We start from the raw sequence: 26,519 nt of genomic DNA, 5'->3' as shown, positions 1-26,519 counted from the left end.
GGTAACCTACTGCCGTCACATCAAGTCCTTAGAGCAATTCCGTATAAGCTGCCTTCAGCGCATTCTGGGAATTACCTGGCGTAATCAGGTACCTCACACTGAAATACTTAAAAAGACGAACTGCAGAAGTATTGAGGCCATTATTACCCAGCGCCAACTGCAGTGGTTGGGGCATGTGATAAGGATGCCCCCATGTCGTCTGCCCCGCAGAGTACTATATGGCCTGTTACATCATGGTCGACGCTCAGCTGGGGGTCCGAAGAAGCGCTATAAAGATCAGATGAAGAACGCCTTGAGAAAGTGTAAGATCAGACCTGAGGATCTGGAGGATGTTGCTGCTGACCGCACCATCTGGCGACAGCTATGTGGAGAGGGGGTTTGTACACTAGAGATGGAGAGGACAACCAGAAAACAGCAGAAGCGAGCCAGGAGAAAGGCAGCCATAGCTGCCAATGTGACCACTACCACCATCACATACATATGCCCCACCTGCAATAGAGCTTGTGGGTCCAGGATAGGACTGTTTAGTCATCAAAGATCTCACCGTTAAAGGCGTGGACGTCATCATCGGATCTCGATGGACAACCGAAGAAGAAAAAGTGTGTGTGTGCGTGCGTGCGTACGTTCGTGCGTGCGTGTGTGTGTGTGTGTGTGTGTGTGTGTGTGTGTGTGTGTGTGTGTGTGTGTGTGTGTGTGTGTGTGTGCGTGTGCGTGTGCGTGTGTGTGTTATTATAGTTAACTAAATCTAAAATGAAAAAATATTTAGAAACATTTTTGTTGGTTGACATAAAATATTACCTGAAAAAAAGTAGAATTTAAAACTTAAACTTATTTTATTTCAGCTAAATGCCAATGCAACATTTCTCATTTTCATTTAGTTTAAGTTATGTACTAAAATAACTAAAACTGAAATAAGAAAATTTGTAAAAATCATAGACATACTTAAATTAAATGTCAAAACCAACAAAATGACTAGTGTGTGTTCACTACTCACTGCTCCTAATGTGTGTGCACTAACTTAGATGGGTTAAATGTAGAGGACAAATTCTGAGTATGAGTTACCATTCTGTATAATATCTCCTTTTGTGGTCCAGGAAGCATTTGAGCGTTTTGAGCCTTCATTAGAACTGAGAGACATAGAGACATTGATATTGGAGGATGTCGGGAATTGTGAGAGAAATGACAAGTGAAAATGACTGTTAGGAATAGGTGGAGAGGAGATCATAATCATAGATAAAATGGACAGTGAATAAAGATCAGTCAGATGACATATAGACTCGCTATGCCAGACAGACATGACGGGTGACTGATGCTCAGAGAGAGAAGATCTTGGCACTGTAGACTACTGGTCTGAATGGTAATGCTCTCTCAGCTGTGGTCTGGAAACACAATCTTTCCACCACCGGAAACTCATGAACTCATAAACAAACGCATACACAAGGTTATCTTTGTGATTTCCTTCTCGTCATAAATGGCAAGTTAATTTCACCAATAATAATTACAAAGAAACAGCAAGTAACACAATTAATTAAATATGGAAATTTAAAGTAGAAAGACTAAAATAGTATTTTTTTTGTAAAATGAAAAACATTTTTATTTACAACTTCTAAAAATTATTTTTTTAAAGTGTAGTATTTTCTAGTAAATCCGAATCCAATAATCTTTGATTTACAAATCATCTTTGATTAACTTTTGATTTACAAGTAATTTTTTACAGTATAGTATTTTCTTGTAAGGCATACTTTAAGAAATGTGTTATTGTATTGTTTAATGTCTTAAATGTTTTATTTACAACAGTGTATTAGTAAAACATTCTCCTATAATGATTGTTTGTTTTATTCACAACTTCAAAAAATTTGATTTTAAAGTGTATAGTTTCCTTGTAAAACATATTATATTAATATTATAATATAATAACAGTAATATTTATTTCATGTACAACTTAAAAAAAAAAGTTTACAGTGTAGTGTTTTCTTGTATAACATAAACCATTAATTTGTTTTATTCACAACTTCACAAAAAATAGATTTTAAAGTGCATAATTTTCTTGTAAAACATACTACAGTAATCTTTATTTCATTTACAACTTTGAAAAATTATTTTTACAGTGTTAGTATTTTCTGGTATAACATAACCCAATAATCTGTTTTATTTACAACTTTAAAAAATGAATTTTTAAGTGCATAATCTTTACTTCATTTTCAATTTTGAAATCATTTTTTACACTAGTATTTTTTTATAAAACATTTCAAATAATCTTTGTTTTATTTACAACTTTTACAGTGCAATCTGACGAGAACGGCGGCCACAAATGCACTCGTGTCGAAAAGAAACCTGCGCCCTGGCTGCGGCGTGCGATTATCATAATCAGCGAAGCAGGTCGTAACCATCTGAAATATGAGAGGTAGCTGATGTGCAGAGGACACAGACACACTTACAAATCCCCACGATTAGAATAACAGCAGTCTCAGTAATTATACTGATCAACTATCCCATTAACGCTAATTACACCCACGTGGGTCGAACCCTGTGCGCCTCCTCCCACAGGAGAGGTTACCCGATTGGAGTGTGTACTCTTGACAAAGGCCACTCTGTGTCTTTGATGATGAGATAAAAGACCTGCTTATCTGACTGTGGGATTAGGTGGAAATGATTGTCAATTTAATTTCGTTCTCCAGCACAGCTGTATTGTAATCCACACACACACAGACTGATCCTGTCCATTACGATACCATCTCATGCATCTGTAAAAATACCTTGCCCTGACTCTTACCCATCCCTCCCAATTAGATGACAGACTCCTGTCTTTACAGCATTTAGACAACACCGGGTGTTGGCATATCATTAAAGTGACACATGAAATTTGCATTTGATTTGCAGAACTCTAATGCGGCCCCTGGCGTACGCACTCGTCATGAAAGAGCGCTCGGAAACGCATCTGAGTCTCGTCATGCGGCCTGCCCTTTCCCAAGAGCCCCTGGGCCTGCGGGTCATGCCGCCCGTATCCCATAAATATCTCTGTCTGTGTCACGTCTCCTCTTTCTCATGTCCGCCTCCTTCATCGCTTCCCCTACACGCGTTTCTTTCATCTGTCTGTGTGTACAGTGGATACTCTCGGCTGATTTTCATAGCGCTCTCGTTTTCACTTTTATTATTTTATCAAAGCAGGCTTCCTCACAGGGAGTCGTGTCTCTAGTTTTGGGGGAAAAAAGCTCAAGTGCTCCTCATCTCTGACTTGACTGAATTTCGGAGGTTTTCAAGCTGAAGCTGTTTAGTATTCTTTTGCCGTCTGTGTTATTTTGCTCCTCACTCCATCATCACAGCAAATCTCTAGTCTTCCTCCGGATACCTCTATACCACTTTTTCATGGCCGATACAGAGACTGATACCGCAGCCTTGTGTATCTGCCAATACCAATGCCAACCCGATAACACAATGCTGTATTAAATTAAAAAAAAGAAAAATAAGAATGAAGAAAATGCAGGAATAAAGATCTGAGCGACTTTGACAAGGCCCAGATTTTTTTGGCAAGGCGACTGGGTCAGAGTATCTCTGAAACGGCAAGGCTTGTGTGTTGCTCCCGGTCAGCAGTGGTGAGAATTTACCAACAGTGTCCGAGGAGGGACAAACCACAAACCAGAGACAGGGTGTTGGGCTCCCAAAGCTCATCGATGCATGACGGAAATGAAGGCCGTTTGAACTGAGCCAACAGAAGCTCTACTGTGGCACAAGTCATACAAAAATGTAATGATGGTTAAGGGAGGACGGTGTCACAACACACAGCGCATCACACTCTGCTGCAAATCTGCAGACCAATCAGATTATGATGACCCGTCCACTGTTGAAAGCATCTACAATGAGCATGTGATCGTCAGAACTGGACCTTGAAGCAGTGGAAGAAGGTCACCTGGTCCCATCAGTCTCATTTTCTTTTGAATAAAGTGGACGACCGTGTGCGTCATTGACCCGGAGAAGTGATGCACCAGGATCACTGTGGGACGACAATCGGGTAAAGGTGTGTGATGCTCTGGGCAATATTCTGCTGGGAAACCCTGAATCCGGCCGTTCATGTGGACGTAAATTTGACACGTGCCACTTACCTAAACATTGTTACAGATTAAGGGCTATATAGTATAGATTTGTTCTATATAGTATTCTGTATATAGTCTAAATATTATTTGTCCTTGATTTGCAGGCGACAAACTGACGTGGCGTGCCTGCTACAGTGAAGGAAAGCAAAGCTATCGAATGTCTAAGACCCGGAATATAGTGCACAAAAACATTTATGGTGGGGTTTTTTTTTTTTCCTTTTTGAGCTTAAATAGTAACAACTATAACACAGAGTATCGAATTTTTGGATCGATCCCGTCTGACCAATATAAAAAAAAATCGAGTATCAGATCAGTGCATTCCTATACTCCCTTATGACTGAAATCTCAATATAATGAGAAAGAGAAATTGATAAAGAACATAAACAGGATGAGCAAGATTGTACTGTATATCCATTCTGTAACCCGCAGTGTCAGGAGAGGCTGTGATTAAACATATGCTGTCTTCTGCATCATTTATATTACACAATAAAACTGTAACAAATAATGTCATAAAAGCACGTCCCTAAAGAGACACATTTTCAGGCAACTTTTAATGTCTTAGTGTTGACTGGGGACTGAAGGTTAAAAGAGGATATTTTGCAGTGCAATAGAAACTTGTGGGTACTGATGGTTATTATGGTTGAATTATACTAGTTGTACTTACTGAAGATACTGAATCTGTAATGGAAACAGAATCACTGCTGGGTTTTGTTAGTCTTGACATCTGATGCACTAAAAGATGCAGACAGCAGCTTCTCTTTTCTCTCAATTTCTCCCTGATAAATCAATGAAATATATATTATAGGGTGTGAAGAAACAACACTTCTTTAGAGATGAGCTTCTATTGAACCACTTTTGAACTTCTATTTGCACTGTTCTCAGAAGCTGAAGTCATGGGTAAAACTATAATGGTGAACAAAAACAACATCAAATATCATTTTTGTGTTCCCATTGAATCCAATAGCAAAATATATAAGCCATGATAGATAGACTTATATTTAGAGCTTGATTACGATGATCAAGATAGAGAAAGAGTGAAGTCTCTCCCTCAGCCAATTTTCCCTTTTCTGAAAGCTAAAACCAAGATACAGTAATATAAGACAAAGCATGGTTTTATAAATGAAATGTATAAAACCTTTTTCTGAAGACATGAAAATTCAAGCAGTTACGTCACTGTCACTGTGTGACATTACGATTCATAGAAAGTGATTTGAAACAAAACCTTTAGATCCTTCTGTGTTATTGTACATAGCTTTTATGACCTCATATTAATTTAGTGACTACATATCAAATTTGTATTTCGTTTTTTTTTGTAATTAGTGATATGTGAAGAGGAATTGTGATTAAAATTGTGAAAAACCATACATTTGGGCATCTTCATATGTGGCCCAAACTGGCCAAACAAATCTGGATATCTAATTTATAAAATATCTATCCATCTATCTTGCAATTTCTATTTGCTGATATCAGTCTGCACATGTCCCATATTCAGTGTAACTGCATTTCGTGAACTATCAATCTGTCCTCGTTTTTCTTTTACAGTTGGTCTTATTATGAGCACCGACGCGTTGTGAGACCCGTTACAGCTTTCTGTTTATCAAATGATCCCGCAGTGACGTAGAGTTTTGATTATGCTTTCCCGGTCCATAGCCGTCTCTGGCATTCACTGCCGTCCAGTCTGTGCGCAGCTCCCGCGCGCCACTATATTAACTAACAGCAGCGCGCTGCGCGAGCGCTGGAGATTCCTCCGCTGCACTGACAGATTCAGATTGTGATGTGCTCGCGCTCGGGACAGGGGAACCGGCACGCGCTACGTAGTGCTTTGGCTATTTGGCACTCAGGATATAGGAGCATAAAGCTACTTAGTGCTCGTTTTTTTTAGTTGTTGGATGAGTGGCAGAAGCTCGGTGCCTTCTGAAAACATTGGGGTAAGTGTGCGCATTTTTGCCTTTTCATCTTAAATCGTGGAGCACGACACACGGTTTTTAACATGACATTCTGTATATCATTATGTCCGATTCTCTCCTTTAATATGCTTCTTGGCAACGTAGTCTGACATTTTTGGGTGTTAAACCAGATTTACTTGTACTTAAACGACACATAAAAGACTTAAATTAGTAATCAATAATTGTGCATGCACTCGCTCCAGACGTGAAAAAGGTGTACAAGCTCCAATATGCGGTTTGAATGTGTATTTGAATTCGCTAGCTTTTTAAATGCAATCGAATGTTTACTTAAAGATTCGAGTTTATTTAGATTCAAATAGATTGAGCGCAATTCTGCTTATTCAGCTATAGCTGTAGCTTGCTCACTCCTCCAGAATAAACGTCAAAGGCATTGTAGTAGCCTAGAATTCATGCTCGTGTCTCTGAACGATTAAGCACAGAAAATAGCTCAAGATAATATGTCTTTGTAAAACAACCTATTTATCTCAGCTGGCTCCTGACGTCGCGCAGCATTTATTGCGCATCTGTTCGCGCGCGCTGGATGTGGGGAAACTCGGTCATTTTTATATGCTTCCCTCTAGCAGACCCACCGCTTTCCCAAATATATGATGAACTACAAGGATTATCAGATGAGACTACTGTGACGGATTTCTGGGCTCGGTTGTCAATCTTAAAACCATAGTGAGAAGCGTGAAAAGCGCGGTTCTCCTCTCACCTCAATATCTGACCTAAACGGCCAAAAGGATAATTTTAAAACCATGACAGCGAAATGAATTTGATACGAAGTGTCATTACAATCTTAAAGTTCATTAACCACATCAAATTAAAGATTAAACGTTCCCCGGTTTGTTTGAGGGTACAGCAGTCTGTCAGAGAGAAATAAACTACAGTCACGGAGAGCGCAAATGCGCCAAACACATCTCGGAAATGTTCATTAAAAACTTGTCTACATGTAGCTTTTCTGGACAGGTAGCCTACGATTCGTCGATTAATTGTTTTATTTATTTAAACTGTTACAATGGCCGAATTATCGGATTTAAAACTGCATTAAATAAACACAGATATGTAAACATAAAAAGGGTCAGGTGAGCAGCCTTGCCCTTATGTATTATTAGCCAATCCGAAAGGTTTACTGCCTGCTAATCATTTTAGATGTTCAGGTTCCTTGGCATATCTTTCAAGTCTTGGGTTTTGGACAGAGGGCGCATGGTTACAGAAATATGGGAAATTACATTTATTTATTGTTCATTTTGCAGATGCTCATCAAAATCAAGATCTTGTTTAATAGCCGAAGTTAGAAAATTAGTGACTATATTTGCAGTTGCACTGATATTTTAGTTATAGCCTATACATGTTTTTCCTAGTTTTGGTTCTATATGGTGTAAAAAATACAAACTGCCTATGTAAACTCGCTTTGCCAGGTGAGATCTGGAAGTGTAAGTTTGTATCAAGTGACTCTGCATTTGCATAAAGCCTTGTCATGTGCCCACATCCCGTTGCAAAAGGTCACTGTCACCCCACGGGAAGTCACTACCCAGCTAACGAAAATATGTTCTAAAAACGTTTTATTAACATTCTCATTAAGTTAAAAATATTATTTCTGAATGTTCTCTGAACGTTTTAAACGTCCAGTTATTTACATGTTTTAAAATTATTTTTTCTTGCTTATATGAACGTCAAAGGAACAATTTCATTGGATCATTTTGCAAACATTATGAGGATGTTAATTTTAAACGGACTCTGAACATTCTGAAACAAGTAAAACATTATATTCCCGTTACTGGTAGAACGCTTGTTCATAACTTTGAGATTATAACTAAAGTTCTGAGAATGTTCCCTGTTAGCTGGGCAACTCTCATTGAAAATTCAGTTCAGTTCGCTGGTGGCGTAAACAGGGCTTAAAACAACATTTGCATCACTTGCTGAAGCTTTGATTGACAGACTGAGAAAATCGAATGGGATTTTGACAGGTCATCATGTGCAAAGTGCACATGTGAGGGTTTTAATCATGTTTCAGCACCATTAATGTCCTCCGGCTATAACATGTTTCCATTTTTTTCGTTGATAAACAATAACAACCCTTCACATAACCATTGACATGATTTCCATAAAGACTGGAGATTCGGTGTGCTCAGGCCCACGACACATCCAAACACATCAGGCAGCTGCACTCATGTCCTCCAGGGATAATTTGATGATTTTTAACTTCTGTTTTCATTGAGCTGCGAAGCAATCAAAAGAGAAGTGCATCTGATGGCTGTCAAATGGCATTTATGGTTTTGTGTCATAAACCATTGCATTACAAGGAGAAAGAGAGTTCAATCTGACACGAGCTACACAAACGAGTGTGCTTTCATGCAAATGTTACAAGAACATTAGTAATGGTTTTACAGTAAATTTAGCTAAAATCATGGCTTCTGGTTGAGCTATGAGGATGCCACTCGAGAGGACCGTTTCTTCATATTTAGCTGATTTACTTCATAATTACAAATATGTATGTGCACCTAAACAAATAATATGTGCGAAGACCTTGCTGTTTAATTCAACACATCAATAGTGAGGCAAACTTAACACACTAAAGGCCGGTTCGCACAGAGAGTGACGCAGGGCAGTAGAATGGCAAGGTCTCGAGATGCAATTGTTAAACGCTCAATTTATTTTAACTTAAGCAGCACGTTTTTAGATGCTGTGTCATGCATGCGCAAGATTCTGCAAAAGACGTGAGACGTGAATGCAAATGTCAACGACATCCATCTAGCATGTGTTTACATAAAAAAAACAGCCCATAAACGAGAAAATGCAGACTTACCGTTAGGCTCAAGCCGACCCTTGATGCAGAACTTCACTAGGCGAATTCACTCTCTGAATATACTTGGAATTCATTCATATAACTCTTGTGATGCTTCATTTGCGTTGGATATATTTCTGCTGCAGGATATTTCTAACGCATTCTCATCCTTTGGCGTCATATGTGACGCCATATGACAAAACGGCGAAATACTACGCACATGGCACCCTTTATCGTCAATATAACACGCACTGTGATGGGTAGGTTTAGGTGTGGGGTAGGGTCTGCGTCTCATATTCACGCTAAAGGATGCCAGTCAACTTTATGACGCCTTGGGTTCGCGTGTTATATTCACGCTAAAGGGTGCCATGTGCGTAGTATTTCGCCGTTTTGTCATATGGCGTCACATATGCCGCCAAAGGATGAGAACGGGCTCATATTTCATAAAGTGATGGGGAGAAAATCAGCAATGGCAAAAATTTTAGATGACTCTTATGCTTTACACAGTCTCCTAACCAAATGCGATGCAAGGTCTCTTCCATGCTAAACAGAGTTTTTGTCCCAATCATCTGTGATACACGATTTTATTTTTGCAATGGTTTCTATTTCGGGTACATCATAACTGACAGCTCAATGATTAGCTTCGGTACTTGTGTTTTGTAACATGCTAAAATTGTTTAATTAATGAGTTTGAATATAATTTTGGGTGACACCATAATGAAAGCGACAATGGATTATTTTACCTCAGACCTGTTCAAAATGTAAATGCTATGTGAACAAACAATTAGTCCATGACAGAGATTGTATCGTTCACTGTGTTCAGATTTTGAGTAATGTTAAAATCATTTGATATTTATTTATTTGAGTACATACTTGTTCATACTTATCCATTTAATTACGAGTGAGAGACAGCAGTACACTTGTAGAGAGACTCCGCCCACATGCTCTTCTGATTGGCTGTGATTTGTGATTGATTTTGCCTGGTGTGGACAGACAAATTGCTTGCAGAAGCAAACAATGATTGACCATAGTGACGAGAAAACTTTGCTAATCTCAAAATGAACTGAACATAACTAAAAAATAACTGTTTTATCATTAACGTGGCAGCCTTGGCAGCCCAATGTGTTGATGGAAGAGATTTGAAGTACTGTGCGTTTCTCACATTTTCAAATCCGTCACCTGAACCACACATTGCGTCAAGAAAATTGCTTGTGGTTGCAGCTATTTTGACTGTTTCTTTGTGTTTAATGCTAAAAGATCCCTCACGAGTCCCTCAAGGCTCACAGGTAATCCTCGATTGAAGCCAAAAGATATTCATAGATATTTTAGGTGAATATAGGCTGACAAGACAGAACCTCAGAACAAAGCAGTAAAGCCTTTGGATGCTCAAGTGTTTGCCTTCCTGAATGGAGAGCTTATGTCATTTGTTAACTAACCTTTATGACCTTGACGAAAGCCCGGTCGAACAAGTCTTTTCTCATGAGGGCATGAAATAAAGAGGAACAAAAACACACACAAGTGATAAGTCACAATGGTAACCTAGTTACTGTTTAATATTTATTTTCTTATTTTGACATTTTTAGCGTGCTCACAGCATGTGGTGCTTGAGCTGTTAGACATTTTTCACGGTATATAACCCTCTCTGAAATGTGAAGGACGTCATGTCACACACGTCACATCGCAAGCTGTTCTTTTGAACATCCTTCCACGACATGTGTTGTGTTTTAAATCACACCATGTCGAGTTAAATGCAGTCCAGCCATTGAAAACCACACTCTGTTCCATTCCGTTGCACTCTGTCTTGCTGTTTTTGAACGCAAGAATACGTCTGAACTCTCCCCGAAACCGGCGTACTTATACAGGGCTTCCTCAAGGCCGATTATTCGACTAGTCATTGAGGTAAATGATTTTGTAAAAAGTCCTTTTGAACATCGCTAATATGTTTTACGGTCTATTTCAGAAGGCACTAGATTGAGTATTTAAAGATTTTTATTATAGGAAATAAAGAATAGCTCACTTGTTTTGACTCACATTTAGTTCACATTTCACAATTAGTTCATTTCCCCCCAGATTTATGGCTTTGATTTTCTAGCAGTTCAATATGTTTTATTATATATACATTTTATATAAAATAATGTTCATAAATCATTTTCATAAGCTTAAACCTCTATAACTTTTTGTTTTACTTGTTTAACTTTTGTGTTTTACTTCAACAAAAATCAGCCAAGGGTCCTTAAAATGAGACCAAACTTAAGTCTGTGTTTGAAAGCTTCAAATTTTCAAGACAGTTTTTTGACATGGACATTTTTGTCCTCTAAGGAACACTCTATCTTTTTTAAATTGATGCACAAGGGTAATTTATTGTCTTGTCATTTTCATCCCCTATTTTTTTATTTCGACTGGGAAACACAAAACACAATCTTATGGAGGCGCATGTTGATATACACTGGAGTAAAAGTCCCCACTAAAGCTATTAGATACCTTGATGTAGTAAAACTTTATTCCAGGTCTTGAATTCTGTGGCTCCCAAATGTCATTTGTGTTTTTCAACTTAGCTTTGATCACATGAGATGATTATGTCATGTAATGATCAGATCGATTAATGATCCTTTTATGGTGCTTTTTTGTTCTGAGCACAAACATTCTGCAGGGAAAATGCATGAATATTTATAATATTATTTATAATATAAACAAAAGAGGCTAATTTGGCTGTGTTGAGGGAGAACATGGAGGAGCTGAGATTGAAATGAACATCACTGCACAGTCTATGATCTGGGTAATGCTGGACTTCTGTCACCTCAGAGGATTGACTGTTTCATCCTCACTCAATGTGCCCCCTGAGCCAATTAATCTGAACAAATTTAATTAAATAGTCCATGTTATTTTCTTTTCCATTCCCATTATCTACAAATGTCATGTGAGAGTAAGCTTAATTTTATTCCGACAATTTCTAAAAGTTGCTAACCCATTCTAGCACTTCTTCAGACGTAATGTTTTACAGTAAGAAGCAAATAAGACAGTTGGTTAGTGCAAGAGTTAGATTCTCCATACAGAAATAGATTTTTAGCAATAGCTTATAAACCTTTAACCCTCTGGGGTCAATATGTTTTTGGGGTCCTTGAGATGTTTTGACATGCCCTGACATTTGTGCTTTTTTCAGTTGCTTATAAACATGGCAAAGTTGTCATTACACTCTATTCAGCACAAACAGCGCTACCATAATATGTGAGCAACATGTATGTACATGTTTGTATTTTTGAGAGAATAATGTTTATGCATGGTTATTGAAAAAATTAAAATTAATGTTTCTGAAATAAGGCCACTAAATATGTGTTCACAAGACTTTTGACTAATGGGTGTTTTCGCCTAGAGTTTTTGCTTCAAAGTGATCTGAAAATCATCCTGCCTAATCATTCACATAAAACAATATATTGATTTAAATTTTTTAACACACTTTTTGTTTGGAAAGGCAATATGCGTTTGGGGCGTGAATGATCATGAATAATGCTGTGATTCACACCTGAGAAGACAATGACCCGCATAATGAGATTTTCAGTCAGGAATGTCACTGAGAGGGTACCACAAGAAAGAATGCGAGGACAAAATAAATAAATAAATAAATATATTATATATAAGTTTTGAATATATATCCTTTCCCCAAATGTGTCACTAATAAAGAACAATAATACATAATTTAATGAGAAGGTTTATATTGACCTATTAAGATTTTGTTTACATCTACCTTGTAAATATATTTTTTGCTATTTTATTCAAGTTTTCACATGTAAATCAACAACAATTACAATTTAACAATATTTCAAGTGTAATCTTTCTTTTTTTAAAGTATACATGTTATCATACGTAGGCTATTTCAAAGTTAAGGATTCATTAGTTTGAATAAAGCCTAAATTGGAACAAACACTATAAAAACATCTTAGTTGATGACTTATTTTTGACAAAACATACAATATATTTAACATATGAGCAGAAATTGGCGAACAAAAGCTTATTTGATTTGGCAGTAGTCTATTTTACAGTAAAAACTTCATAATCTATCCAAAACTAGTTAACTAAATTGTGTCTTACATATTTCGTCTGTAAAATATAGTTTTTATGATAGCCTATATTAGGGCATATAAATGTTTGCAGTTTAATACGTTGCTTATACAAAGACATTTTATTTCAACATATTTCAGTCGATTTTTACTCATCTCAGTATAGCAATATAGTTTGGTAAAAGCTAAACTAGTAGGTTAGATGTGTTTATGTAAAAATAACATGTTTACTAATGTAAGTGCCTGTAAACAATAGCGCGCATTTGTGCCGTTCATTCATTCACACACAGAACGCGATTCAAATTTAAACAGTCGACATCTTTTCCTGTCGGCCACCGTAACTTTTGTTGGTTGCAATTCGCAACCTCACAATTAGATGCCGCTAAAATTTACACACTGCACCTTTAAAGACAGACCTACTGTGACTTATCAGGTTGTTAATCGGTAGTATATGCTTTTGCTGAAGCAACCCATCAACTTATTTTTAAAATAATTGTATTTAATAGCGGAATTCCTGGTGAAAAACTACATTACCCATGATGCTGAACAGAAAATTCCACAAATCAGAGAGCCAAAAGAGCTCTAAAGCTCCGCCCACTCCCATGAAGCACTGCATATAACTTTATACTTCTGCGTCATACTCACGCCGTAGCATCGTCGTAGGCTGTGTGTAGCGCGCGTACCCTTCGGCGTACCAACGCATCAATTCTCCTGGACGCTAGCGCGGTGATTGGTCTGCTAGAACCCCTCCCTCGGGTTTCACATGTTCCCTCTGCATGTGTAATTGCGCGTCAACATGGACAACAACGCAGAAGTATAAATGAGGCTTTAGAGTCGGTGCTGTCAAAATACTTGAATATTTTTTATTTATGCATTATTAAATCCCTATTGGAGAAATGAATGGGAAAAATTCTTCCAGAAGCAACGCCACCAAGAAAGTGGATGGAGACTGTCGCACTATATTGAACTGATTGTGGATTCAGTTGTCAATCTTTTTTCTTTTTCCACAGTAATTTCCAATCATCTGCCATGTTTGAGGGGTCGGAGTCCGCGGACACACAGGAAGTCAAATCTGACAGCACCCTTGGGTCCTCTGTCTCCGCCTGCAAGAAGGTGTGTGTGTGTGTGTGTGTGTGTGTGTGTGTGTGTGTGTGTGTGTGTGTGTGTGTGTGTGTGTGTGTGTGTGTGTGTGTGTGTGTGTGTGTGTGTGTGTGTGTGTGTGTGTGTGCTGTTTAGTTGGCGTGCAGTCGGTTTTGGCCCAATGCACCACATCATACTCAGCAGGTGAGCTCTTGTACTTGAACACTAGCAAGAATCGCATGCTCCAATCACAGTGTGATTAACATGAAGCTGTGCTGATTGGCTGAATTCTTCCACCTGTCCAGGGTACAGGGACTTTGGCTTTTTGCCATCAGCACTTTTTACTCTGTAGGCAGCTGCACTACAAGTCAGGTTACATTAGCTGATGTTCTGCCAGTGTGAGAGAGAATGGACAGAGAGAGAGAGACTGAGAGTGTGACAGAACATGCAGCATGATTATCCCAATCCTTGTCTTCTAGCTCTTTTAACTTTGTCTCATTCAGCCAGGGGCTTTATTAGTGGTTTGATGCTAAAGGAAAGTGTTCCCTGTGGGAGCAGATCCAGGGATCAGGAGAAGAGGAGGTTACAATAGCGTGACACTGTACTAATTATTTTGAAGCTCTCATGGGAGTTGTTATGAGATTAAGTGGGACTGGTCATTATTGATGAGCACAGGGTTCGGCACCCTGTTTGACGTGGCTTATTTTTTAAAGAATTTTATTATTAATTATTATCAGTCTTGAATCATCTATATATTGAACATTGGTATTCTTTATGACTGATACTGATACAGCTTATTTTTACTTTTAAGTGTCAAATATCCACTGTGTAGTATTGATTGTAATAGTTTTATTTACTTATTTATTTTTGATATAGATAGATAGATAGATAGATAGATAGATAGATAGATAGATAGATAGATAGATAGATAGATAATATGCATTATTAAATAATAATAATGATAACAATTATTATTATTGATATAATTATTAAATAATTAATATTTTGTTTTATTCGTGTAGTGTGCTAAATATATATTATTATTTTTAGTAGTAGTATAGTAGAAGTAATGAGCATTATTACGTGATTATTGGTATTAATATAATAATTAATGGTATTAACAGTATATAATTAATAGTATTAACAATATGTTAGTTATATTCAATGCATATTTTGATTTTATTATTGTAGTGCAATTGTTATTCATTCTTATTAATTATTTGATTATTATCATGGTATTATTGTTATTAGTACATATACATAATAATAATATAATAATAAAATATACTTAATGAAATAATATTTATGCGAAGTTGTTTGGTCACAGTAGAGATTTCTTTTGGGCTTTGCCTTGATTGCGCTTGTTACTTGAATCAACTTATTGAAGAAAAAAAAAACAATACTGAAAAAAAATGTAACTTTATCACACTTTTGTGAGTGCTTGGCTTTCCATGCATTTCTATACGAAACAGACTGCGTAACTATGAGGAAGGATTACTGTGAGAGGTCATTTAATTTGGCCAGCAGACTTCTACATTTCTAAATGAAATAAATACACATTAATCTCTTGAGCACTTATCCCATGTGTGCTAATGATCCCCCATCTGCCGAAGGTTATCTTTCATGTAACGGTATATTAGCTCTGTCAGTAGTTTAACCATGTTGAACCATGACGCAACTGTCCCAGCGACCCTGTCATATGGCCGTCTCTGCCAGGAAAACAGTCGGTACAGATGGCACACACAGCAAGGGCAAAGAAAACACACACATGTGCTCACACATAAAAACACAGATACAAACACCCACAAACTCGATTAAACAAAGTAAACACATGCAGTGTCACACACACACACACACACACACACACACACACACACACACACACACACACACACACACACACACACACACACACACACACACACACACACACACAGGGATATGTGTTTACTCCTCAAATACACAGTGAGATAATCAATGCTTACTTAGCCTCACTGATAATGACTCAAACTGAAGTTTACACACTAACAGAGAAGGTTTGTGTTTGTTTAACGTACCAATAGTAGTGGTAATTCAATTAGAGGTCACTCTAATTGAGGTAATGAAATAAGCATTAGTTGAACACATGACCTGCACATATACATTGGCGTTACGCAGTATTAAGCAGCACAGTTCCCTGAAGTGTCACACACTCAACCTTTCATTAATAATCCATAATAGTCCATTACTGACGTGGTTACTTGGCTGTAAAGCTGGTATGTTACACACCAGTGACAGCATGATTGCCAGAAGTATGAGGCTATATTAAATATTCATATGTAAATTATAATAAATAAATTACCAATCACCACAGACATGGTGAAGTCAATAGGTGCTGGCTTGCTGTGGGCGGGATTGGTTAGAACGAGATGCTTGTGTGCTGAATATTTGATTGAAACTGAAAAGATATTAAATTTGTGCTTATGTGTATTGCAACAATTCAGCTCATATTAAAGTAATATGCACTGTATGGAGATTATGCGCAACACACTTCCGTATTCTTTAAACCAGTTCGTATCACTTCCGGTTCAAGTTTTTGTGTTTTTTTTTGTTTTGTTTTTTCAAAAGATGAGCATAACCAATGTCCATCGCATTTGCAGATTGATATCTAAAAGTTTTCGTTTTAGTTTTTCTTACTAACATTCAGATATTAAAATGGAATAAAATGCCAACAATAAAAATAACAGGCTAGGTTAGCTGCTTACTTTAAAAGTGAATATATATATCTCCATCAGTTCATACTGCTGTTAACACTTTCTCTGATAAGCAGATGTGATGTTTTATTTATGTGACATTCGGCATAAAGCCTATTCTATACTGCTAACTAAATGTAGTTTTTTGCTTGTTTGTTTGTTTTTGTACAATATTTGGGGAATTTGGACAGTATGGCACCATTGTACTTATGTACTTGTAGTTTTATCAGTGATCCGATCAGTGAATAGGACTAAATACAGGTGTAAATGACTTTCAGAAACTCAAAGCACATTCAGAGGTGGTTAAATAGTGTAAACGCTAATGTGTCCTGAAGCCGCCCAGAAAACTGCAACGGGCTTCTTACTGAAACAAACACATTATCATTGTGCCAAAGGATTTAAAGCGAGGACTAGGTGTGCCACTTAAAAATAAAATGAAGAAATCAATAATTCAGTCATTTTTAAATGAAAAATCCCAAAAAGTAAACCACTTTTTCAAATGAACGAATACATTGCTTTATTAATTATTATAATATTTAAAACATGTTTAAAAATGTAGTAAAATATTACGATAAATAATAATCACCATTTGTCCTAGCTGGTGCCCATCGTACATCCAAAAGGCATGTCTTTAAATTCACTTCATTTGATGTGTGTGAACTGTCCAATGGCATTTCTTAACACAATTGACAAATGCATCAACAAAAGCATGTGACAAAAAGATAAAGAAACGCAGTTGGCAAATGGATTAAGAAAATCAACTGACCAATGCTTTTTTTTAATGCAATTTAAAATGAGTTATTAAAGTGTTTTATTATTACATTTATCTAACATTTAAAACATGCTTACGACTACATGTCAACTTGAAAAATTAAATTAACCATTTTAAATGTTTATTTGTCAATTTGACCCATTTTTTTTTTAAATTAATATGTTTTACTTGATTTAATTGACTGACATTTTTATTTTTAATGCCATTCCTCTATTATTTCGTACTGTCCGGTTAGGTATGAATTTAAAAGAAAACAGAATGTGAAAAACCTCAACGTAAAACAAATGCAAAACCTAATACATGCAAAAGACATGCCAAACATTTCCAGGTCAAGTCGCCTTTATTTATATAGCATTTATACAATACAGATTGTTTCAAAGCAGCTTTACAGAGATAACAGGAAAATGACCCATTTCGGCTGTTGTTCAGCTGAAGTCAGTTTAGTGTTGATTCAGTTCCATTGTAAAGATCATCAATTATTCAATTAGTTTATTTCATCTAAAGCAGTTCTGCAAAAACAAATGTCATCTTCCAGCTCAGTTCAGTTCTCATACAATGGTGTCAATGCAGTCAGATCAATAATTTTGTCGAATATTAAGTGTCCCCAACTAAGCAAGTCAGAGGTGACAGTGGCAAAGCATGATACGCTGACATGAAGTGTGTGATCATGACATCAGAGATCTTTCTTAGTAAAATCCAATCACACATGTGAACTTCACAAAATGTATGCATGGTATTTTCAAAAAGATGGATGTAAACCCTGGCTGTAAGTTCACAATTTAACGTTTTGAAGTGTTGTGCCTCAGTCTGATAAAAGTATGTGTTTGTGTCAGGTTTTGTGCAGTAACAGTGTTCTGGATTCGTCGGAGTACTGGCTGAAGAACGATAAGACGCTCTGCAGAATTGGATTCCTGGAGGACCAGCATGATGGAGGCTGCCCGACAGTGAGTCTCTCTCACATATCACACACTCTCAGAAGAGCTGAAACCATCAGCACGCATATATCCATACATGTGATTAACGTTGCGTGTGTGTGTGTGTGTGTGTGTGTGTGTGTGTGTGTGTGTGTGTGTGTGTGTGTGTGTGTGTGTGTGTGTGTGTGTGTGTGTGTGTGTGTGTGTGTGTGTGTGTGTGTGTGCGTGCACATGTGACCGCGTGGAAGTGCGGTGGCATTTATATTGTGTTCACCCTCCCACTGATAAATGTGGTCTTGATTGGGGTGATAATGCGGTATGATGTTGGCTGTGGCTGAATAATAAATGCAGTAATTCTCAGAACTGAGAGAATACATTTAACTGCAAACGGATGACAGCTGCACAAACTGCAGGACAGGATAATTAGAGTCTAATGACAGATTATATACCTCACTTTACTTTAATGACAAGTTTCTTGTCTCGTGTAAATGACAGCTTTGCAACCATCTTACTATGCATAAAATTATGCCACGATCACGCTAGCATTTTTGTACCTTGGTAATGAAACACTACCTGTCTGATTATCTGCGAAATGCTAATTGTATGGAAAATTTATGGCAGGATTGTTCAGTGATGTAGGCCTTTGCTTAATTTTGTGAACTCTGAAGCATTTTACTAAAATTCAACAATAAAAAATTATGAATAGTTGGGAAATGCGGCAGACTCCTTTAAAAAAATGTCATATCTGAATGCTCAGTTTTGATTGGTTATAACTGGTAATTGCCTTTTGACAAAGCTACTAAACAAAAATGCATTGCTGATAAGCGTCAGTATAAAGTCCAAGATCACTCTCATATCGGTACTTTAGAATGTTGACCTAACTTAAAAAAAATAAGGCGATTTATTACAGTCAATTTGGTAAGTTAACTCAACTAACAACTGAAAACTTAAATCTTTTGTAAATTCTTAAGGCAATTTAAGATGGATTCGTATTTAGCAATGCAAGGGGCTACAAACCTCATTCTTTCATCATGTTTGATTTTCAAAGCCCACTTCACAACATGACAAAATATATTAAATCCCAAAGTTTCAATGAGATGCACAAATGATGAAATTATAAAAATGATGAAATCTGACATCTAAATAACAGTGACAACAGCAGCAGTAACGGCAGCATAAATTAAGTCTGTAAAAACGTTTTAATTATAGTCACCACATGATTATTTCAAGCTCCAATGCATGCTGGGAACTTGCAAAACATTGTTCAATGAAAAATTGTGTGTTAGGATGACTCAATGTGGAAACATACTTGAGTATAAGTGCAATAAAACAACTTTTGTTAGCTTACTTTTTTTCATTTGTTGTGCATGGGTTTTTACAGTGGAACAAACAGAAAAACTATTGGTGCACCTTGAAATAAAAATCAATACAACAATGTTTTTAATTGTGCAAAGTGGGTCTGATGTCCACTGGTTCTGTAGCCAGAAAACTACAGCCCGTAATTTGTGATGGCAGAAAATCTCTTAACATGTTCCGTATGAGTGCGCTGGGCTGGTCAGACTGACTTCTCCACCCCCAGGCTCAGGTGCAGTCAGAACAGGTTTCATCAGGGCTGTGCTTTAACTGCGCTGATGTCACACATGATGTTCCTTTAACACAAAAGCTCCACACAGGGAGTCAAAACCCACACACACCAGCTGGCGTCGAGATCCTAATGCCAGCGCTGAGTGCCAAGGCTACGGTGAAGTAGAGAGAGAAAGTGAGAAAGACACACTCTAAAAGTAATTAAGGGGATTATTACCCCCAACTTAAATGTATGTTTACAATTTAAAAAATTATAATTTATTGATTTAATTAAACATTTTATGTTTCAAATATTATTTTGATCTGTTGAGTTCTGTTGACATAATGTTGATCACATTAACATTGTGTGTGATTTTATCTAAAATGTCTGCGTTAATTGTTTTTTTTTTGTATTATTGTGAAAACAATGAAATTGTCTTTAATTAAAAAATTGGTCAGTGGATTTCCCAGCATGCTTTGCATAGAAAATAAATGTTGAAATAGTGTCATATTTATGTTTTGTTTTGTTTTTTTTGTAAAGGGAAAGACCTGTTCATATTTAAAGTAGCGGTTGACTGATATATCGCCAAGGCTGACATATCATTCGATATTTGGCATAAATTGCCAAAGATTTAAATATATGTTTTTTCTGTTTGGCTGATGTGTCAGAAGTGGGACTTTTATTTTGACAATGCTGAGAAAGCCAGCGCCTGACCAAACAGTGCTCCCATTCTCCGTCTTTAGTTTACTGTCTCCGTTTAACAGTTCTGTCTAATATGTTATTGATTGAACTGTTAAACAAAGAAAGTAAATGGTAATGGCTTTTAATTGCTCAAATCTTTGAATATCTCATAAACATTTAATTTCACAAACGAATGAATGAATACGAACATTAAAACGTGTTACTCTGTACATGACGGTCGGTCCATGCGACTTGACTGCGGACAGGAGTTCTACTGTCTCTGGAGAAACACGATAAACTTACTTTAACTTTTACTAAAAAGCTGATCATAAATGCAAGAAAACTGCAAGGCATTCAATTGATCAAAAGGGACAGTAAAGACTTTTATAATGTTCCAAAATATTTATATTTCAAATATAAATGCTGTTCTTTTGAATCCTACAAAATTGCATCCCAGTTTCCACAAACTTTTTACGCAGCACAACTATTTTCAAAATGTTTCTTGAGCAGCAAATCAGCATATTAGAATGATTTCTGATGGATCATATGACATTTAACATAGAAAACAGTTATTTTAAATAATAAAAATAGTATATTAGTAATTATATTCCTGCTTTTACTGTGTATTTGATATTCTGTATATAACTGTATACTGTATATAAATGCTTGGTGAGCAGAAAAGACTTCATTTAAAAACTTTAAAAAGTCTTACCGACCCCAAACTTTTGAACAGTGGTGCATGTGCAAAAATACATTGAATTCATGATTCCATGTGAAGGAATATCAGGGTAACAGGTCAAAATGTAGTGTTGGTGGGTTTAAACCAATCATGAACTTTCTCTAATAAATAATCCGTATAAGGTGTTAACATGACCTTACATATTGTCAGCTCATTACAGTTTTTTTCAACTGCTTACACACATTTTCAAAAATGTGACTCTTTTTTTTCAAAACTTTACACACAAATCCATGCACACACAAAATGCGAAATGCCTCACATATCTTGCAAAATGAAGCAATGCATTAAAATGATCACAAACACATCTCAAAAGCAAAAAAAGCATTGCAAACACCTTTGCCCTGATTATATTTTGGATATATTAAATACACATTGTTCAAAACCTAAAGCTCTTCTTTCATAAGCTTCTATGTACATTTCTGTACAAGATTGAAAGTAATCGGCTGAGAGATGTTGAAAAATGAATGGTAAACATGAAAGCAAGATTATCATTTTTTTTACTGTAAGTGGTTGTGAATACAGTATTACACAGTCCGAAATCCCTAGAACTTGACCTTTGGCCTATTTAAGGCCTAGTCTATAGTCATGATTGGTTGGTGTTTAGTAAATCAATGAGTGTTTGCTCATGTGAGGAGTTAGTGCGGGGCACTGATGTATTAGTATGGCATTTTGATAGGTTGTTTTTGAAAAAGTATATTTCCTGTTGGATTTTTGTATTACATAGAGAATTGTGTGTTGTGGTTTGCAAAAAGTCTTTTATGAAATTGAAAACTGAGTCGAAGGCCAAGAGTTGGTGTATGGTTTCTCAGATTTGTGTGTGGTTATAGTGTTTGAGTGTCAGGTTTCAGGTATTGTGTGACAAGTAAGGATTTTGTGTGTACGCAGTTGAAAAAAACGGACTCACTCAATATACATTTTCAGCTCTTTTCCCTTGTCTCTATCCTCCCAATCTGATTGTTTTGTTTTTGGTGAAAAATCTCTAGAACGTTTTTATAATCTTTTGTTTTTCTCTTACCTTCATACTGGATTCCATTGGCATATACAGCAATTAACTCTTGCTCATTGATCTCTGCTGGACGAGCTCCGACGAGGAATATTGCCTCCATTAAAACAGTCTGTGAGAAATTCTTTAGATATTCATTCAAATGTAGATTATTAGTTGTCATTTAGCAGACAGTTTTGTGTAAAGGAAAGGGACAGAATGCTAATTGCATAGCCAGTCCCTCTGGAGCAGCCTGGAGTTCGGTGTGTGTGTGTGTGTGTGTGTGTGTGTGTGTGTGTGTGTGTGTGTGTGTGTGTGTGTGTGTGTGTGTGTGTGTGTGTGTGTGTGTGTGTGTGTGTGTGTGTGTGTGTGTGTGTGTGTGTGTCACTGTGATCAAGAACCAGTTTGTGTGTCACTGTGATCAAGAACTAGTGTGTGTGTGTCACTGTAATTAAGAAGCGGTGTGTGTGTCACTAGGCACGTTTTTCATTACAGATTTGCGCAAAACTTTTGCGTTTTTTTCTAAATGTTGACAAAAAACGAATGCGAAATGACGGCGTTTCCATTAACCGATGTTATGCGACTAAAACGTCATTTTTTCCTCTCGCGATAAGTCATTCCAAAAATGCCAATGGACGTTGGTAGGTTTATGTAACTTATATCTCAGCCACTGCACTGGTCATTATTAATAATCAAAGGTGACGTGTGTTATCCAATCATTAATGACAAGGAAAGACCCTTATACTTGAGAGCGGCACATATGAGGTGTTTCTGGGTGTTTCTCCGTCATATCTGCTTCGAGGTCTTGATTGTGGCATTTCTTTCAGGTTTAGAATCCAATATTCCTTTAATTCTTTTGTCTTTTATACATTTAATAAAGAACTCTGTCTCGTATTCTGTCCAAAAATACCGCGTCATCTACATCAGGTGACCTGTAAATGCGCAAAAACCATTTCCATTGCAGTTTTGCGAAATGTTTATTTTTCGAAATGCCTGAAAAACCACCTCATGCGAGCGTAAAAACTTGTTTGCAATAAATGGGAGTTTTTGCGAAATTGACGTGTTTCCATTGGGCATATTTTCAATTAGCAATTTCAATTTGCGGAATTTGAACATTTGAATGTGTCACTGTGATCAAGAGCCGGTATGTGTGTCACTATGATCACAGTAACAGGCCGTTTCTCAAAACCAAGAATGCAAAGAACGGACTTGTGTTCTTGGGGAGAACGCTCTTTCTAGTTGTTCTTTGAAGAATGAACTTACAAGGTGACGAGCACACAGAACGCTGCTGACAGTTTGAGGCGATGTGTTCTTGCTGGTATTGCGCAATACCCCCGCACAGCGCCGTCTTCAGTACCCAAACATAACAAGAATTATTGATGATAACAGCCAGGTTTTATCGCCTAAGCCTACTTGGAATTCCTCCGACCAGTAAAGAGAGCTTTGTTGGCCGCTCACCATTCAATCATTGCAGCGGTTTCCTCACATGTCCCTTGGTTTAAATTAAAATGTTATCACATTAATTAGAATGAAATTATATAATAACAGCGGTAAGAAAAGTAAAACTTTCTTACAGTTGTGGGTCTGTTTTTCTTCTTCCATTTTTGCTCTGCTGCTATGGTCTCTTGACTGTGGGGTAAAACGAGTTTTTCAGCATGACTGGCCGGTTGGTTCGCCAGCTACACCCGCGTGCGCTTATGGAGATTCTTCACTACCGAAAATGTTTGAGCATATTTTCGATTCGCCATAAATTTTCGTAAAAATGGTAATATTTGAAATCCACACAGTTTCTCGCATCAAATGTTCTCAGAAGTGAATTTAGTGATGAAATAGCATACGAAATGGTAGAAAAGCGACTTACTGTTGTTCTGCCTTTCTGCTCCCCGCTCCTTCCTTGACTGCCGAAATGAATGCTGGGATATTTCTGCCGTCAAGTTCACACAAGTTACCAATGAGAGTGTCAAGAACACTTCCGGGATTTTTAACCGTTCTTGCCAAAATGCAAACTTGTGTATTGAGACAGTACTACAGAAAAGAACGCATATTGAGAAACGGCCACAGAGCATGGCTAGGTTAACAAGAAACCCTCAGCTTCATACCTGGGATTAAATGTACATCTGTTTCATTTGAAGGTCAGAAAATAATCCACTAGGATTAAACACTGCCAGAAATGTTCTTCTCTTATTAAATTCGGTTTGATAATGTTGTGTGTGTATTGTGTTGTAATTGATGATGTGTGTTTGGGTGAGAGGCAGGTGTAAACAGGATCTAAAATATTTTTAGCTTGTCCACTTTCAACCACTTCCAGAGGTAGTGGCAAACGCATTCGACCAGATTTATTTCGTAGTGTAAACGCTCATCGGATCGAATGCGTTCGAACAGCCATAAGACCACCTTCTCTCCATCTACTGAACTAATGCGTAAACATTATGGGAAGAGCACTAGCCAGACGGGATTTAAACTTTGTCGGCGTTCACTACAGCGCAGACTCGAGTCCAGCGTTCACTACAGCACAGACTCGAGTCCACCGTTCACTACAGCTCAGACTCAGGTCCAGCGTTCACTACAGCTCAGACTCGGGTCCAGCGTTCACTACAGCTCAGACTCAGGTCCAGCATTCACTACAGCTCAGACTCAGGTCCAGCATTCACTACAGCGCAGACTCGGGTCCAGCGTTCACTACAGCTCAGACACTACAGCTCAGACTCTGGTCCAGTGTTTACTACCGCGCAGACTCGGGTCCAGCGTTCACTACAGCTCAGACTCGGGTCCAGCGTTCACTACAGCGCAGACTCGGGTCCAGCGTTCACTACAGCTCAGACACTAAAGCTCAGACACTGGTCCAGCGTTCACTACCGCGCAGACTCGGGTCCAGCATTCACTACCACGCAGACTCGGGTCCAGCGTTCACTACAGCTCAGACTCGGGTCCAGCGTTCACTACAGCTCAGACTCAGGTCCAGCGTGCACTACCGCGCAGACTCGGATCCAGCGTTCACTACAGCTCAGACTCAGGTCCAGCGTTCACTACAGCGCAGACTCGGGTCCAGCATTCACTACAGCTCAGACACTACAGCTCAGACTCTGGTCCAGTGTTTACTACCGCGCAGACTCGGGTCCAGCGTTCACTACAGCTCAGACTCGGGTCCAGTGTTCACTACAGCTCAGACTCGGGTCCAGCGTTCACTACAGCGCAGACTCGGGTCCAGCGTTCACTACAGCTCAGACACTAAAGCTCAGACACTGGTCCAGTGTTCACTACTGCGCAGACTCGGGTCCAGCATTCACTATCACGCAGACTCGGGTCCAGCGTTCACTACAGCTCAGACTCGGGTCCAGCTTTCACTACAGCTCAGACTCGGGTCTAGCTTGCACTACCGCGCAGACTCGGATCCAGCGTTCACTACAGCTCAGACTTGGGTCCAGCGTTCACTACCGTGCAGACTCGGGTCCAGCGTTCACTACCGCACAGACTCGGGGTCCAGCGTTCACTACAGCTCAGACTCGGGTCCAGCGTTCACTACAGCTTAGACAGCGTTCACTGTAGACTCGGATCCAGCGTTCACTACACCTCAGAGTCTGGTCCAGCGTTCACTACAGCTCAGACTCGGGGTCCAGCGTTCACTACAGCTCAGACTCGGGTCCAGCGTTCACTACAGCTCAGACTCGGGTCCAGCGTTCACTATCGCGCAGACTCGGGTCGAGCGTTCACTACAGCTTAGACTCGGTCCAGCGTTCACTACCGCGCAGACTCGGGTCCAGCGTTCACTACACCTCAGAGTCTGGTCCAGCGTTCACTACAGCTCAGACTCGGGTCCAGCGTTCACTACAGCTCAGACTCAGGTCCAGCGTTCACTACTGCGCAGACTCGGGTCCAGCGTTCACTACAGCTCAGACTCGGGTCCCGCGTTCACTACAGCTGAGACTCGGTCCAGCGTTCACTACCGAGCAGAGTCTGGTCCAGCGTTCACTACCTCGCAGACTCGGGTCCAGCGTTCACTACAGCTCAGACTCGGGTCCAGCGTTCACTACAGCTCAGACTCTGGTCCAGCGTTCACTACAGCTCAGACTCGGGTCCAGCGTTCACTACAGCTCAGACTCGGGTCCAGCGTTCACTACTGCGCAGACTCGGGTCCAGCGCTCACTACAGCTCAGACTCGGGTCCAGCGTTCACTA

The 26,519-nt window shown here is 38.4% G+C and overlaps 1 protein-coding gene across 5 annotated transcripts in view; it reads left to right on the top strand.

Moving 5' to 3' along the window:
- Positions 1-26,519, top strand: part of sphkap (SPHK1 interactor, AKAP domain containing) — a 179,089-nt gene that overhangs the window by 107,423 nt on the left and 45,147 nt on the right. For 3 of the 5 annotated variants that reach the window (XM_077248495.1, XM_077248491.1, XM_077248493.1), the window contains exons 3-4: positions 13,891-13,993; positions 18,298-18,408. In XM_077248495.1, coding sequence (XP_077104610.1) covers positions 13,891-13,993; positions 18,298-18,408 — 214 coding nt within the window. Of the gene's footprint in view, positions 1-5,749; positions 6,020-13,890; positions 13,994-18,297; positions 18,409-26,519 lie in introns of those variants that run through there. The other 2 variants (XM_077248496.1, XM_077248494.1) reach the window with 1 other exon arrangement.

Source organism: Siphateles boraxobius, unplaced genomic scaffold (genome assembly GCF_051911475.1).
Source record: "Siphateles boraxobius isolate OS27281-9 unplaced genomic scaffold, OSU_SipBor_1 30, whole genome shotgun sequence".
Taxonomy (NCBI): domain Eukaryota; kingdom Metazoa; phylum Chordata; class Actinopteri; order Cypriniformes; family Leuciscidae; genus Siphateles; species Siphateles boraxobius.
The sequence above is the reverse complement of the archived record's forward strand: the minus strand, read 5'-3'. Positions and strand labels throughout refer to the sequence as shown.